Below are 16852 nucleotides of genomic sequence, written 5' to 3'. Positions count from 1 at the left end.
CTCAGCAGAAATCTTACAGGCTAGGAAAGAGTGGGATTCAAGGTGCTGAGAGGGAAAAGAAACCAAAACTGCCAACCAAGAATACCTTATTTAGCCAAGTTGTCTTTCAGAAATGGAAAGATACTTTCCCAGACAAAAAAGCTAAGGGAATTCATCATCACTAGACCTGCCTTAGAAATGCTTACAAAAATGAAATAAAAAGACTTGTTAATTATTAGTAACATGAAAACATAGGAAAACAGGCAAGACATTGGTAAAGGCAAATATACAGTTGTATTAAGAATACTCTAGGGGTGCCTAAGTGGCTCAGTTGGTTAAGCATCTGACTCTTGGTTTGGGCTCAAGTCATGATCGCAAGGTCATGAGATTAAGCCCCATGTTGGGCTCCAGGCTCAGTGGGGAGTTTGCTTCCTCCTTCTCCCTTTCCCTCTGCCCCTCCCCTGCTCATATACACACTCTTACATGCTCTTTCTCTCTCAAATAAATAAACAGAATAGAATAGAATACTCTAATAATGTAATACGGTGTTGTGTTAACTATAGCATAAGATTAAATGACAAGAATATTAAAAATAACTATAGCTACAATAATTTGTTAGTGAACGCACAATATAAAAAGAGGTAAATTTTGACATCAAAAGCCATAGAAAGGAACAGAGGAAATATAAAACAGCCAGAAAACAATTAATAAGATGGGATTAGTAAGGTCTTATTAATAAATACTCGAAATGTAAATAGATTGAATTCTCCAATGAAAAGGCGTACAGTGGTGGGATGGATTAAAAAAACAAGACCTTACTGTATGGTGCCTACCAGAGACTCACTTTAGCTTTAAGGACTCAGAGTGAAGAGGTGGAAAAAGATATTTGATGCAAGGGGAAACCAGAAGAGAGCAAGTGTAGCTATATTGATATCATACAAAATAGATGTTGAACCAAAAATGGTAAGTAGAGACAGAGAAGGTAATTACATAGTGACAAAAGGTTCAATTCATCAAGAAGATGTAACAATTAAAAATACATATGACCCAACATTGGAGTATCTAAGTATAGTAAGAAATACTAACAGACCAGGCATAATGAAATAATGGTAGGAGACTTCAGTATCCATTTTCAACAATGGATAGATCATTTAGACAGAATATCAATGAGGAAACGTTGGACTTGAGTCATACTTTAGACCAAACAGACCTAACAGATATATAGAACATTCCATCCAACAATAGCAGAATACACATTCTTTTCAAGCACACACAGAATGTTCTCCAGGAGAGATCGTATGATAAGTCACAAAACAAGTCTTAGCAAATTTAAGATTAAAATCATACTGGTTGTCTTTTTCTGAGCACAGTGGCATGAAGCTAGAAATCAATAACAAGAGGAAACTAGGAAAATTCACAAATGTGAGGTAATTAAACAACATACTGAACTACCAGTGGGTCAAAGAAGAAATCAAAAGGGAAATAAAATGCCTTGAAGCAAACAGAAACACACCACACCAAAATCTATGGGATGATGCAAAAGCAATTCTAAGAGGAAAGTTTACAATGATAAAGGCCTGTTATGAAAAAAGATCCAAATAAGCAACCTAATTTTACACCTCAAGTCACTAGAAAAACAACAAACCGAATGCAATGTTAGCAGAAGAAAGGAAATGACAAAAGTCAGAGTAGAAATAAATGAAATAGAGACCAGAAAAACAATAGAAAAGGTCAATAAAACTAAGAGCTGGTTTTTTTGCAAAGGTAAAATTGAGAAACCTTTAGCTAGACTAAAAAACAGAGACTCGAGTAAATAAAACCAGAAATGAAAAAGGAGACATTATAGCTTATACCACAGAAATAGAAAGGATCATAAAAGGCTAGTAAGAACACTTATATGCTAATATAACCAGAAGAAATGGATAAATTTCTAGAAACATGCAGTCTGCCAACACTGAATCATGAAGAAATAGAAAATCTGAACAGACCAATAGCAACTAAGGAGATTGAATCAGTAATCCAAAAGCTCTGCAAAAGAAAGGTCCAGGACCAAATGGCCTCACTGATGAATTCTATCACTGGAAGAATTAACACTAATCCTCCAACTCTTCCAAAACAGAAGAGGAGGGAATACTCCCAAACTCATTTTAAAGGCCAGGGTTAAAACTCTGATACCAAAGCCAGACAAGGACATTACAAGAAAAGAAAATTACAGTCCAATATCGCTGATGAATGTAGATGCAAAAATTCTCATCCAAATATTAGCAAACTGGATTCAGCAGTCCATAGAAGAATAATACACCATGATCAAGTGGGATTTATCCATAGTATTCAAGGATAGTTCAACATGTGTAAATCAGTAAATGCAGTACATACAGCTCATGAATAGAAAGAAAGATAAATATAGCATCCTTCCATGAGACAAACTCTCAACAAATCAGGTATACAAGGAACATAGGTTAATATATTAAACCTTAATATAGTAAAGGTCATATATGACAAATGCATAGCTAACTTCATACTCAGCAGTGAAAAACTGAAAAGGTTTCTTTAAGATCAGGAACAAGACAAGGATGCCCACTCTCACCACTCCTGTTCAACATGTTACGGAAATCCTAGCTGAGCAATCAGGCAAGAGAAAGAAAAGGCATTCAATCGGAAAGGGAGAAGTAAAATTGTCTTTGCAGATGATATGATTTTATATATATAGAAAATCCCAAGTTTCCACCAAAAAAACCTTAGAACTAATCAATAAATTCAGTAAACTTGCAGGATACAAAATTAACATGCAAACTTGAGTTTCTATGCACTAACAATGAAATATCTGAAAAACAAAACAATCCCATTTATAATAGCATCAAAAACAATAACATACTTAGGAATAAATTTAACCAAGGAGGTAGACAATCTCCACATTGAAAACTACAAGACTTAGATCAAAGAAACTGAAAAAGATACAAATAAATGGAACAATATCCTGCATTCATGAATCAGAAGAATTAATATTGTTAAAATGCCCATACCACCCAAATCCATCTATAGATTCAGTATAATCCCTATCAAAATTCCAGTGGTATTGTTTAGAAAAAAAATACTAAAAATTTTATGGAATCATGAATAGCCAAAGCAATCCTAAGAAGGAACAAAAATGAAGGCATTGCATTTCCTGATTTCAAACTATATTGTAAAATTATAATAACCAAAAGAGGTGGTACTGGCATAAAAATTGACACGTAGACCAATGGAACAGAATTGAAAGCCCATAAATAATATGGTCAGTTAATCTCATGACAAAGGAGACAAGAATATATATTGGGGAAAAGATAGTTTCTTCAATAAATGGTGCTGGGAAAACTGGACAGTTACATGCAAAAGGGTGAAACTGGACCATTACATTTTTACTATACACAAAAGTAAACTCATAATGGATTCAAGACCTAAATGTAAGGCCTGAAACCATTAAACTCCTAAAAGAAAACATCAGCTTTCATGTTTTTCTGGATATGTCCCCGTAGGCAAGGGAAACAAAAGCAAGAGTGAACTACTGGAACTACATCCGACTAAAAACTTTTACACAGTGAGAGAAACCATAAAACAAAAAAATGAAAAGGCAACCTACTGAATGGGAGAATATATTGACAAATAATGTATCCTATAAGGGGTTAATATCCAAAATATATAAGGAACTCCTACAGTTCAACACCAAAACCCAAATAATCTGATTAAGAAATGGACAGAGGACCTGACTAGGCATTTTTCCAAAGAAGACATACAGGCAGCCAACAGACACAGGAAAAGATGCTCAACATCACTAATCAGGGAAATGCAAATCAAAACCACAATGAAATATCATCTCACACTAGTCACAGTGGCTAGTATCAAAAAGACAAGAAATAAAAGACAAGTGTTAGCAAGGACGTGGAGAAAAGGTTTCTTGGGTGCACCCTTGGTGGGAATGTAAGTTGATGCACCCAATATGGAAAACAGTGTGGAGGTTTCTCAAAAAGTTAAAGATAGAAATATTATATGATCCAGTAATTTTACTGCTGAGTATTTCCCTAAAAGAAACCCAAACCTCTAATTTGAAAAGATATATGCACCCTTACATTTACTGTGGCATTATTTACGATAGTCAAGATATGGAAGCAGCCCAAATATCTATCAATAGATAGATATCTATCGAACAAGTAGTGTATGCGTACAGTGAATGTTAGCCTTGGAGAAGAATGAAATCTTGCCATTCACAACAACGCGGTGTACCTTTCTCAGAGAAAGACAAATACCATATGATTTCACTTCTATAGAGAATCTGAAAAACAAAACAAACACATGAAACCTGGAAAGTCTCTTAAATACAGAGAACAAACTGGTGGTTGTTGAGGCGGGGGAGGGGGAAGGGTGAAATAGTGGCAGGGGATTAATAGTTACAAACTTGCGTTTACAAAATAAATAAGTTGCAGGGGTGAAAAGTACAGATAAGGAATATAGTCAATAACAATATAACTGTATGATGACAGATGGTAACTACACTTACCTTGGTATGCACTGCATAATGGATACAATCGTTGAGTCACTGTTATACACCTGAAACTATTAAGTGTCAACTACAATAAAAAAATAAGAAATAGAAAAATATATTCCAATAGAAAAAAATTGTGTCAGTTGGATTTTTGTAAATCCAAATCATTTTATAATGATCCTAGAGCTGCTTATCATTTTTAAAGTCATTTTGTGATGACTCTTGTAAAGTGAATAGTTACGGGGTTTATGTAAATGCAGATTTTGAAGTGTTTCTGAAAAGAGGGAAGCCAACTAATCCTTTCTATGGTACGTTGAAACACATTTGAAATGAATCTTTATTTCATCTTAGAAAGCCTTTTTAAAAAAATCACTATTAGAATATGATTACTTGTGAAGACCTAGAAAATACCTAGGTTTCCTGGCAAATTTTTACTTTAGAATTTAAGGATAGCAATACAGTAAGAGCTAAATTATTAAATCCTTACTCTCTACCATACACAGTTCTGGGTGCTTTATAAACTTTTAATTTGTTTAATCCTCACAGTGGTCTTATTAGGTAAGGTATTCTTATTATTCCCATTTTATAGATGAGGAAACCAAGCCTTTAGAGAAATGATATAATTTGCCCAAGGTTTTACAAGCTAGCATATGACAGAGCTGGGATTTAACTCTGTCTGACTCCAAAGCCCAAACACCACATTTCCTTGTGAACTCACACTTTATAAATGAGAGCTGGCTTTGCAGGAAAGGTTATTTTGTAAATGATTAATTTTTAAAGTTGTAAAGTCATTGATTATATGAACACCCCCCCCCCCCCCCCCCCGCTTTGGAGGACTGGGTATATTTGTGAAATCAAAGAAAGGTTTTCTTAGTATTTCAAGAATTACTAGTTTTACCAGTTTCTGGAAAGGGGTTGAGGGTATATAATAGTATACTTTGGTCCCAGATAAACTGCCACAGAATTCAGAGCTATCTATATTATAAATCAGTTCTGTTTTTTTTAAATGATGGTCATATGTTCAGACTGACCACCATTTAAAATTTGTTTAAAGTTTTCAAGTAAAGCAGGTTTCCCTCCTAATTCCATTATGTTTTGGAGTCCTCTGATGTTTTACATAGTACATTCAAGCATGTGAATATATTAATACCATGTACTTTATCTGATTTATGTAATCAAAAGGTTTTACGGATTTAAATATTGATAGTCTTATTAGCACATAAGGAATACATGTTTAATGAAATACCACCGTGTGAAGCAGAAGAGATTCAGTTGAGTATATAAGGCAGTTTTCCTACCTGTGCCTCTACTTTGTTACTCAAGTGAGAGCACTTCCCCAGGTGAGATTGTTTGGATTTTGTTAGCTCTTGCCTTGAGGAAATGCCGTTGTTTTTCTCATTATTAGGTTAGATTAAGAAAAACCTCTTTCTTTTGAAGCAGTTTGGAGCTGGACAGTGGAATGTTGGTGTTAATGGATTTTATTTTTAACCTCCAAACAGAGCAGCATTTTGCAGATGTTGTACTTAGTGAAGAATTTCTCAATCTTGGCATTGAACAAGTGTGCAGCTTAATCTCAAGTGACAAACTTACCATCTCCTCAGAAGAGAAGGTAATTAAATTTTTCTTTTCTGGTAATATTGTGATGTAGTACCTTTCCCTTCTTTATTTCACTTTGTTTCATAACTTTGTAATCCTATATGTGTAGTGACAGCCAGTGATCTTTGATCTGGAAGTTATTAGAAACTCAATTAGTTAACTTGTTGATTGTGCAAATTACTGTTTCTTCACTCCATAGGAAGTTCCCTGAATTGCTAGACATTAGAGTTTTGTACTTGACCCCCACAGCAAGAACTGGCACACTTTAAACTGTTTGAAACAAGTCCTTTGGTGCTGGGTTTCTTCCCAAAGCTAGATGCCTATAAAAATTGTGATCTAAATGCAGTATTTCTCAAACCAAAGTAATTTTACTATCACGTGAGTTGGAAGAAGTTACCGGGGATAACAGAGTAGTAGCTTGTTCTAGACTGAACATTCTTTTTTTTCTTTTTAAGATTTTATTTATTTGAGAGAGAGAGAGAGTGAGCATGAGAGCAGGGGGGAGGAGCAGAGAGAGATGGAGAAGCAGACTTGCTGCTGAGCAGGGAGCCCGACGTGGGACTCGATCTCAGGACCCTGGGACCATGACCTGAGCTGAAGGCAGACGCTTAACCGACTGAGCCATCCGGGTGCCCTAGACTGAACATTCTTGACCATACTCTTCCTTTAAATTGATCTCCTGCTACTCATACCCCACCCCTACCAGTGCTTCCCTTCTCCCTTCCAGAGAGCAGCTGCTTTGTCTGGCTGTAGCCTCCCTCTCTCCACATTTTGAGTTGCCTTTGTCAGCCACCTGCACCTTTTTTTTTTTTTTTTTGATTTATTTATTTATTTGAGAGAGAGGGAGAGAGAGAGGGAGAGAAAATCTCAAGCAGACTCTGTGCTGAGGATGAAGCCTGACATGGGGCTTAATCTCACAACCCTGAGATCACAACCTGGGTTGAAGTCAGGAGTCGTCCACTTAACTGACTGAGCCACCTAGGCGCCCCCCCATGGCGCCTTTTTCTTCTCTTAGTGGGTTTTATTCTTTGGGTCGGTGTTGTATTCTTTGGGAATCAGGACACAAAAGCTTGTGAACACACTGAGTTTGGAGAAACTGAAACATTTTTTCCTTTGTGTGCTTTGCATTTAAAGTTGTATGAAATTTAGCTTTATTCTTCAAAGATAACCATCTTGCCTGGGCATAAAAAGGCACATTTACTATTATATTTACCATATGAAAAAAGTATGTGAGAAGTGGTTGTTAGATGTATAATCTTAGCACTTCAGAAATATAAAGAGGAAGACATTACTGGTCATATTAACAGACATGTATTGAGTGCTTGCTGAGTACCAGACACCGCCATAGTGTCACAGATACAGAAATATTAACAAAATAGAAATCTTTACTCCACAGACTAGAGGAACAAGTGGGGTAAATTAGTGATTATGGAATGCTGTAGAGGGTACTTAGGAGCATTTCATCATTCCTGGGATGGGCATGGCAGTTCAGCCTGTCTTACATGTAGGATCCAAGTTCTAGAAAACGAGTATGAGTTTGCCTGGGAAGTCTGGATGGGTGGGAATGGGAAGGGCATTCCAGGTAGAGGTAGAATACATAAATGTAAAAAAAGGTGTGAGAGAATAATGGCATTACGTTGGTTCTGTATGGTTAGAGTTTAGAATATGTTTGGCAGAGTGGTAGGAGATAAGATGGGAAGATGACATAAAATATCTTCTCAGCCATATCAAAGAACCTTGACTTCATCCTAGTGATGTAGAGCCTTTAAAGGGTTTTAAGTGGTAGGAAAATGTCATGATAACACCTACATAATAGAAATGTCATGAAAGCTGTTCTGATTTTCTACTGCTGCATAACAAGTCACTGCAAAGTGTAGTGACACAAAACAATAACCATTTTATTATACTCAAAATTCTGTGGGCAGAATTCATTCAGGGCATATTGGGACAGCTTATCTCTGCTCTGTAGTGTCTGGGGCTTCTCCTGGCTTGGCTTGAATGTCTGGAGATACCAGCATGATACCAGATGAGCCATACTGGAGCTTCAGTCCGTCTGCACATGGTATCTTATGTCTCCAGAATATCCACAGTGGCTCCTTCATTCACTTCTCTGGCTCCTGGGCTGGAGTTTGGTTGGTATCTCCCTCCACCTCTGCCCTCTTCCCCCTGGCCCTTCCCTACCCTCCCTCTTTGTGACTAGTTTGGGTTCCTCATAGCCTGGTGATCTCAAGAAATCAGACTTCTTGCATGACATCTGTCTTCCCCCAAATGAGCATTTCAAGAGACCTGAGTGAAAACTGAAAGGCTTCTTTTTTTTCTTTTAAGATTTTATTTATTTATTTGACAGAGAGGACACAGTGAGAGAGGGAACACAAGCAGGGGGAGTGGGAGAGGGAGAAGTAGGCTTCCCGCTGATCAGGGAGCCTGATGTGGGGCTCGATCCCAGGACCCTGGAACCATGACCTGAGCAGAAGGCAGACGCTCAATGGCTGAGCCCCCCAGGCACCCCAAAAGGCTTCTTATCACCCAGCTTTCAGAAGTCACACAACACTGCTTCTGCTGCTTTTTTTGGGGGGGGGTTACACAGGGCCAACTTAGATTCCCTATGGCAGGTTTACTATATAAGGTATGGATACTCAGAGATGTGGTTTATTAGGGGACCATTTTGGAGGCCAGCTGTCACAGTGGTGGTGTGCTGAATGAACCAAAAGTGGGGTGAGGATCAGATAGGAGGATGTTGAAGTCATACCACTGAGCAACAGGATCTGATGTAGGATGGTTGAAACAGGTGGAGAAGAGAGAGCAAAGGAGCAGAGGTGAGAAACAGTAGATAGAATTGACAGGATTCTTTTTATTTCTAGCACCCAACACATAGAGGTACTTGGTAGGTACCTGCTGACTGAATGAATTAAAGAGGCATGTTAATTATAATGTAGATTATTTTTAGTTTCTTGCTCTATTCCTGCCTCAGCAGAAGTTTTGTTTCCAATAATCCACTTAGCTATCATCAAGCATTTTCTACAAGCCTTTAAGAATTACTGGGTTATATATTCATCAGCCTGGAAGGAAATTATATAGCTAAATACGGTCTTCATATTAGCTTATTAGCTTTTTCATAGGTATATGTTATTAAGTTGTAATGCCCTTATTATTTCGTTTTTTAAGAAAATTCAAAAATACTAGATTTTAATATATTCCATTGTGAGAAAAGAGAGTTCATCTATTCTGCAGACCCTTGATTTAGAAGTGAACGGTTAACATTTATTTGTAAACCTAAAGAAAAAGCCAAAAATAGTTGTTTATAAGGGCATGCGATTTTCATTCCACAATATCACTTTGCTTTATTATTTTGGGTGCTTTATTCCAAAGAGACTCGAGATTTAAATCTAGGTAAGTTAGAACCAAATTCAAATTAGGAAGATTATCAACAGGGAATTAGATTATGTTTCATCAGATTATCACAGCTACCACTTAAGTTCAAGAAGATTAGATAATGTAGTTGGTGAAATGCTTAATAAATACCAAAAGAAAAATACTTAATACATAAAAGTACTGAAGGTACTTACTAAATTAAAAGTAGAACTACCGTATGATCCAGCAATTCCACTTCTGGTTATATCCAAAGGAAATGAAAACAGAATCTTGAAGAGACATCTGCACTCCCATGTGCATTGGTTTATTGCAGTATTATTCACGAGAGCCAAAATACAGAAACAACCTAGTGTCCCATCAGTGGATGAATGGATAAAGAAGATATCTCACACACACACACACAGGAATATTATTCAACCATGAGAAAGGAGGAAATACTGCCATTTGTGACAACATGTGTGGACCTTGAGGGCATTATGCTAAGTGAAATAAGTCAGAAAAAGACAAATGCTGTATAATATCACTTATATGTGGAATCTAAATAAACTGAACTCGTAGAAACAAAGTACAGTCAGTGGTGGTTACATGGGGCTGGGGATGGGAGAAATGAGATGTTGGTGAAGGGGTACAAACTTCTGGTTATAAGATGAGTAAGTTCTGGGGAACGTATAGTATGGTGATTATAGTTAACAAAACTGTATCATATACTTGAAAGTGGCTAAGAGAGTAGATCTTAAATGTTCTTACCACGAAAAAGAAGTGGTAATTATGTGACATAATGAAGGTATTAGCTAAAACTATGATGTCATCCTTTTGCAATGTATAACTATATCAAATGAACATCTTAAACTTATACAATGTTATCTGTCAATTATATTTCAGTGAAGCTGGAAAAAAATAAAGTACTTACAAATACCAAATTAAAAGAAAGAGATAGACTGAATAGCTTTTTAAGTACAGCACAGGTCAGGATTTTGAAAAATTTGAGCTATGTATTAAACTTGGATGTCTTAGCAAGAACAGTGAATAAAATGTAATCTCTTCATACTTCATTCATATGCCATGGTACATAACTCATTACTTATTTTTCTTTTCCCCATATATTCTGCCAGGTATTTGAAGCAGTAATAGCTTGGGTAAACCATGACAAGGATGTAAGGCAAGAATTTATGGCTCGGCTGATGGAACACGTGCGGTTACCTTTGCTTCCTCGGGAATATTTAGTTCAGGTAAAAGCATATCCAAAACACATGAGTACACATAGCAGTTCGTCTGTGGTAGCACTTTGTCACTGGGCTGACAGCATGGAGATGCCTGTTACACAGAATACAGATCCACGGGGCACAGGACAGAGGACAGTAAAGGCACCTGCAGTCCTTGGCAGCTGCTCCTTCTTTGACCACTCCCCATTCTTAGAAATTTGCTTCCCCCTGTTTTTGATGTGGGCAAGCAAATGCTAGAGCTTATCCAGGCAGTATTTGTGGTCATTTGCATGTGAATAAATGCACCTGTGCCTCTGTGTCCCTGCTCTGCATCTTCTTTGCTTTTCTTTTGATAGCTTCTGATTGCCCTGCAGAAATGGAATTTTGACATTTGACCCAAATACTATTTAATTCTACTTCACAGTTTTACAGTGGCATGCATTTGGTTTCTAATCAGAGGAAAACTGGGGTATTTGAAATAAGTAGAAATAAATGGATTTTAGCAGTCTATGAACAATTTTGAATTTATTTTTTTATTATTAGCATCCTACTAGGAACATTTCAACATTTTTATAATTGAAACCATTTAAGGAAACATTCTTTATTAAGAGATTCAGTCTGAGCATTTTAGGATTTCTTGAAGCCTCATTATTTGTTGTGATCTGCGTAATCGTTGGCACTCCATTGTTAAGAAAATGAATAGAAAAATCTGTCCTGCATTTGAGATCAGGAGTAGCAGGGACAAGATTTATTTGTGGTGTACGCATGTTGGTATAGGTATTTTGAGTTCCTTTTTTGGATATTTTATTTGCCTTTTTGTGTTTGAAAAGTGTCTTTAATTTATTAGTATCGCCTACTCCACCTGAAGAACTCATCTAAATTTTTTTCTTACTCTTTGGCTTGATGTTTAAAGATAAGAAATAGGTGAATATACCCAGGGGGGAAAAAAAAAGAGAGAGAGATAGGTGAATATAGTATTATCTAAAGATTATTTTATAGCTGATGTTGAGGTATATAATTTTGATTGCAGTTCTTCTCTTTATTACTTACATACTTTTTTCTCTGCAGACCAGATACTTGAGCATTTTTTTGGCTTCATTTATTTTTCTCTTAGTGTGAACCAGAGAGGATAGTTATTACTTTTTTCCCTCTTCTTTACTTCTGTTTCTTTGCCAGTTTTATCATGAAATAGTTGTCCCCATCATGGAGTATGTCTTATTTCTTCTTACAGAGGGTCGAAGAGGAAGCATTGGTCAAGAATAGCAGTGCTTGCAAAGATTACCTCATTGAAGCTATGAAGTATCATTTGCTGCCAACAGAACAGCGTATATTAATGAAGAGTGTTCGGACCCGACTGAGGACACCCATGAACCTTCCCAAAGTAGGATCTATTGTTCACACTTGTTATTACTTCATCTGAAAGGCCCATAGTGAGGCTGTTAATATTTTTACTCACCTGAATTTCCATGTGCCTGAGAATTCATTGTAGTGTATATAATTCAACTTCTCTTTTGGGTTTGTGTGTGGAGGGTGGGGATTGTTTGATTCCTTTAATCTTTATAAACCACATGATGTCACTGTTCTGGAACAGAAAGCAACTGATTTTTGTCCCTTCAGAGTTTTGTTAGCTTTAGTTATAGTAGAAAGGAAAATCAGAGTAGGTAGAAAGATTTGTCTGTAAGCTATGTGTTTAGGTAATAACCGAAAACCAAGCAGTTTCACAGAATTACATATTAGAGTTAAGGCTGATAAATAGCTTGTTCGGTTCATTTCCTTCATCTTTCCTGTTGTATACTGTCTGACAGTTCATTCATGCATCGTCTGTAGCCATTTCAGCATAGGTCTCCCCTCTGTTGTCCCAGATCACCAGTGTTCACATTCCGTTTGTGTGAGAGTTCATACCTTTTTAGTTGAACCATTTATGTTTTACTGATTTAATTTTCCTTACAGAATAACCCCGCATTTCTGTCTCTGCAATTTCTTGTGCCTTTTTCCATCTTCACAGTACTAGAAAACCAGCACTTTATGCATCATTTTGTGTATGGTCTAATCAGAATGATCCATAATATAATGCTTTTATTTATGTATTTATTTTTAGCTCTTGTATGTGTGTGGGGCAATGATGGATTAAGAAATAAGAATTAATCTGTTACACATTGTTTTCTTATGTCATCTTTAGTTACCACTCTGTCCTTTCCATTAAATTGTCTTTTAAATTCTTTCACTTAATGCTTTTACTTAGTGGTTTTTTCAAGTTTTGTTTTTGGAGTGTACATTTTTAATTTCTTCAAATCTATATTGGTATTGTTTTTCTGTTCTGCCCAGTGTTAATACCAGTTCTCAATTTAGAACCAACTGTGTATTTTGCGAGTATGCTATTTACTCCTTTTTCTAGATCATTAGTAAATATTTTAATTTAGAATGGACCTCAGCAGTCTTCCTGGTGACACCTTGCTAGAAATACCCACTCACTGACATAGTCCATTTGTAGAAAATTTCAGTCCATAGGATTATGTTTATTATCTAAGCCAAAAATAAGTAATTTGGCCTGTAACATCCAGTGAGAGTCAGGATCAAATAGATTCAAATTTGGCATGCTTTTTTTTTTTTTTTTAACATCCCTTTGCGTGTTACTCATCATTTTGTTGTCTCCTAGAGGTTCGGATACTTTTCTCAAAATATTCTAAATTTTTACTCAGCATTATTATCACTTAGAAGGTATTTACAAGGCATTCACTTCCTACCCTGTTTTGAAAATTGGTATTTGCCGTTTTTAAATTTTCTGATCTCTCCTCAGTTCTCCAAGATTTTTCAAAAATAATTGTAAGTGGCTCAGTAAGTACATTAGCTAGTTCCCTTAACACTTTAGTATGCATGCCATCCGGGTCTGCTGATTTTATAAATGTTTACATTTTCCAAATACCCTTTTACCTGCTTTTATAAATAGCCATCTTTATAAGTCTACATCACTTCATATTTGTCCATATTATTTGGTGTCAGTTTTTGTTCTTAAAAAAAAAAAGATTTATAAAGTGTTCATAGTCTTAGCCCATTTAAATTACCATTTCTTTTTATGCTAGTTTTTTTCAGCATCCTTCTAAGTAGTTTGTTTTATCTTTAACACTTTTTTAAACATTCCATATTTGTAAAAGTTCTCTTTTTGTATATTCCTTCTTCTGGCATCTTTAGTTTTGCTGTCTTTAACTATGCTGCTGTGACCTTTAGAGTAAAAACTAACTCTCTTCCAATTTCTGGAATAAACATGTCACTTTTGGAAACTTTCTGAAGAGTTCTTGGTAAAGTCCTATCAAGTATTTTATCTTCTGTTTTGTAGAGTTGTGATCCATCTGTTCAGTTATATTGTTTCTCGGCTTTTCTGGTTGTGGCTTTGGAGTGGCCCTTCCAACTCTATGTATACTTCTGGATTTCTCAATTTTTTAGCTTTTATTTTGTGGTGGGCATACTATCCAAGAAGGTTCTGATTCATTCTGCTCTCTCGGGTGGCTAGGGAGGAGGGCCAGCAGACTTGGCAGATGGCAGGGAGCTCCACTGTTGCTTTGACTTTGCATTCGCATGATCCCTTCTCAGAATTTATTTATCTACACATATTTTTGAAAAGGTGCTTGTATCGGATGCTCTTTCAGCAACACTGTCATTTTAGAATGGTTATATTCAACATTAATTCTGAGGAGGTAGGTAAGAATGAAGCAAAGATTAATTTCTCATGCTTACATATTTCAAAATAGTGATGTATTTTATCATAGTAACAAGTCAAATCAGACAAAATGTGGTAGTAGTGCTAAGGAAACTTGTGTAATATTTAGTAATATTTCTACCATGACAGTGACTTAGTACTTTTTATATTAGGCTCTGATTCTGCGGACTCATACAGATTAGCATGAATGATTCTTTTTATATCTCAGACATTAGTTTTGCATCTTCAATAAACAGTATTGGGACTGTGTTAGGCAGTCTTGGATTTGGACATCGTAATGAGAAACTATGTTTGCTACTAGGTTGCTTTTTCACTTTGGAATCTGTATTTTTACAAGCGTTATCATATTATTTGTGTATGTATTTTTCTCTATTCAGGATATCTTTTGAAATTTCCAATTGGGAAATTATGAAACTTGATTTTTCAGGAGGCATTTTGTAACTAATAATTTAATAGGTGAAGAAAATGAAAAAACAAAGTTTAATCTACATTTTAGGATGGTCGCTTGAATTTGTTTAACTCCCTACTCCTTGCCTTCCTTAAATATTATGTCACATTTAACTTTTCCATACAAAAAAATGTTCCCAGTTTTCTATTCCTTTACATTAGCATAATTAGTTTGGTGTTTCTCCAATGAGATCAGATGTCTTTTACAAATAACTGGGGTGTCAGAGTCCTGATCAACTCTTTTGATGGTTAGCAGCACAGTGGTTTTTGATGCAGTCTCTTGATCTCATACAAATATCCCTGCTCTCTTGTGTTCCCATTATCCATTCTTTGTCCCTGTTCTGTGATTCTTGGAGTCACGAATCCTCAACTCATTCTACTATTCTTGACTGAGTGCAGGACAGATAATACTGCTACTCTCTCTATTCGGTAGTGTACTCTCCCTTCCGTCCTCACTGTGACATGTAGAAGGGAGCTACTGCATGGAAAACACGAGGTTCAAAGCTTGAGAATCACGAAATCTAGTAAGTCAGTATTGTTTCTCAAGGACTTTTTGAAAAGCATTCCCTTCAGAGATTTGTTCTTCAAGTGACCTTCAGAGATGTTAACCAAGCCTCTTTTAACTACTGCCTAACTGCGAGGCAGTGTTTGGAAGTTTAAATGCTGATCGATCTTACATAAATAGCTGGATATGAGATTGATCTTTCTGTCTGTTCTACCTCTATGATTTTACAACCTTGCCTTTCTTCTCCCCCCGCCTACTTTTTTCCTCTTGGGTAAAAGCGGGGAGAGTATTGCAGATTTTCTTAATTCTTCCTTTTACTTATTTGCATCAGCATTAGAAGAATGACACATCTGAAAAAAATCATATGATCGGTCTGTGCTCAGTCTTCTTTTTTAAGACTTTAAAATTTCTTCTATTCTCCAGTTAATACATTGCTAAAAGAGGCTTCTTTTTGGAAACTTGGGATTTACTCTGATTCAGGAATCCTATTTTCTCTGTACCCGTATTTCTGTAGTTCTAAGTACAGGTAGGTCATTGCTTCATTAAGGTTACAAACCTCCCCTTTTTGTGTGTATGAGTCATTCCATCTTCTTTTGTTTTGATTTTTTATTTCCTTTGAACATCTGTTTTCTCCTATCATCACATCATCTTTCCCCCCGGGTCCTTGCCATTCTTTAAAGTTTTCCATGTGTGATATCATTAACTTTTATGTTCTTCCGATTTGATGGCTGTGTTTTCAGTGTTCCCAGAGTGCCCCTTTGTACTCAGTAAAAGACAAACCCAGTGACAGCTAAATTCCATCTGTCTCTCAAGGTTCCACCCCCTCCAGGAAGCTTTCACTGAATTATGGCAACATTCCATTTTCTGATCAGCATTAGTGATTCATGTTTATACTAATCATACACCTTTTTGGTCACACATAATTGTATATTGTTCTTGAACTACTTCATGGGTCTTGTCTCCTTAGTGAGATCTGTAAGCTCTTGGGAGGTAGAGACCATGTCTTATATTTCTTATGTGTATGACACCCAGCCCAGTTCTGGACAAATATAGATGATAGGCACTTAGTAAATAGTTGGATTGAGTTGAATTGAAGGAATTGGTAGACCTTGTTTATTCTTAGCACTAGCCTATTGTACCTTCATTCATTGGGATTTCTAGTATCTCCAGTATCTGTCCTTTAGGTTGGTTTGTGTGGCATCAAGGGAGGTGTCTACTTGAGATCTAGGAATGTGTGCTCTCTTGTGAACTCCAATTCAATTACTCCCCCTTTTTCAATAGTTTTTTTTTTTTTTTTACCCCTTTTTTCATGTTTCTTTTAATACCTTACTGCCCTTTTCATCCCACCTACCCACTAACATGAATTTCACTTCTGTCTGTTCTCCTGGATTGTGGAGACCTAATCCCTGGTTGTTACAAAGCCAGGGTCTAGTTTACAGCAAGCCCTCTGACCTATTGCAGCCTTGCCAGTGCTACTGCCTGCTGTTTTTTGGCTTTAATACTGCTTTTGCTTGAAG

The 16852-nt window shown here is 36.3% G+C and overlaps 1 protein-coding gene across 1 annotated transcript in view; it reads left to right on the top strand.

The window, feature by feature from the left end:
- The window catches only part of KLHL2 (kelch like family member 2), a 96896-nt gene that overhangs the window by 65803 nt on the left and 14241 nt on the right, over positions 1–16852 (top strand). The window contains exons 6-8 of the mRNA XM_028104395.2: positions 5998–6107; positions 10579–10695; positions 11900–12049. Of these exons, the coding sequence (XP_027960196.1) occupies positions 5998–6107; positions 10579–10695; positions 11900–12049 (377 nt within the window). The remainder of the gene's footprint in view (positions 1–5997; positions 6108–10578; positions 10696–11899; positions 12050–16852) is intronic.

This window comes from Eumetopias jubatus, unplaced genomic scaffold (assembly GCF_037043125.1).
Source record: "Eumetopias jubatus isolate StellerSeaLion01/CBP00866 unplaced genomic scaffold, mEumJub1_p1.0 scaffold_2, whole genome shotgun sequence".
NCBI classification, from domain to species: Eukaryota; Metazoa; Chordata; class Mammalia; order Carnivora; family Otariidae; genus Eumetopias; species Eumetopias jubatus.
Note: the sequence above shows the minus strand (reverse complement) of the source record. Positions and strands in the feature narration are given on the sequence as shown.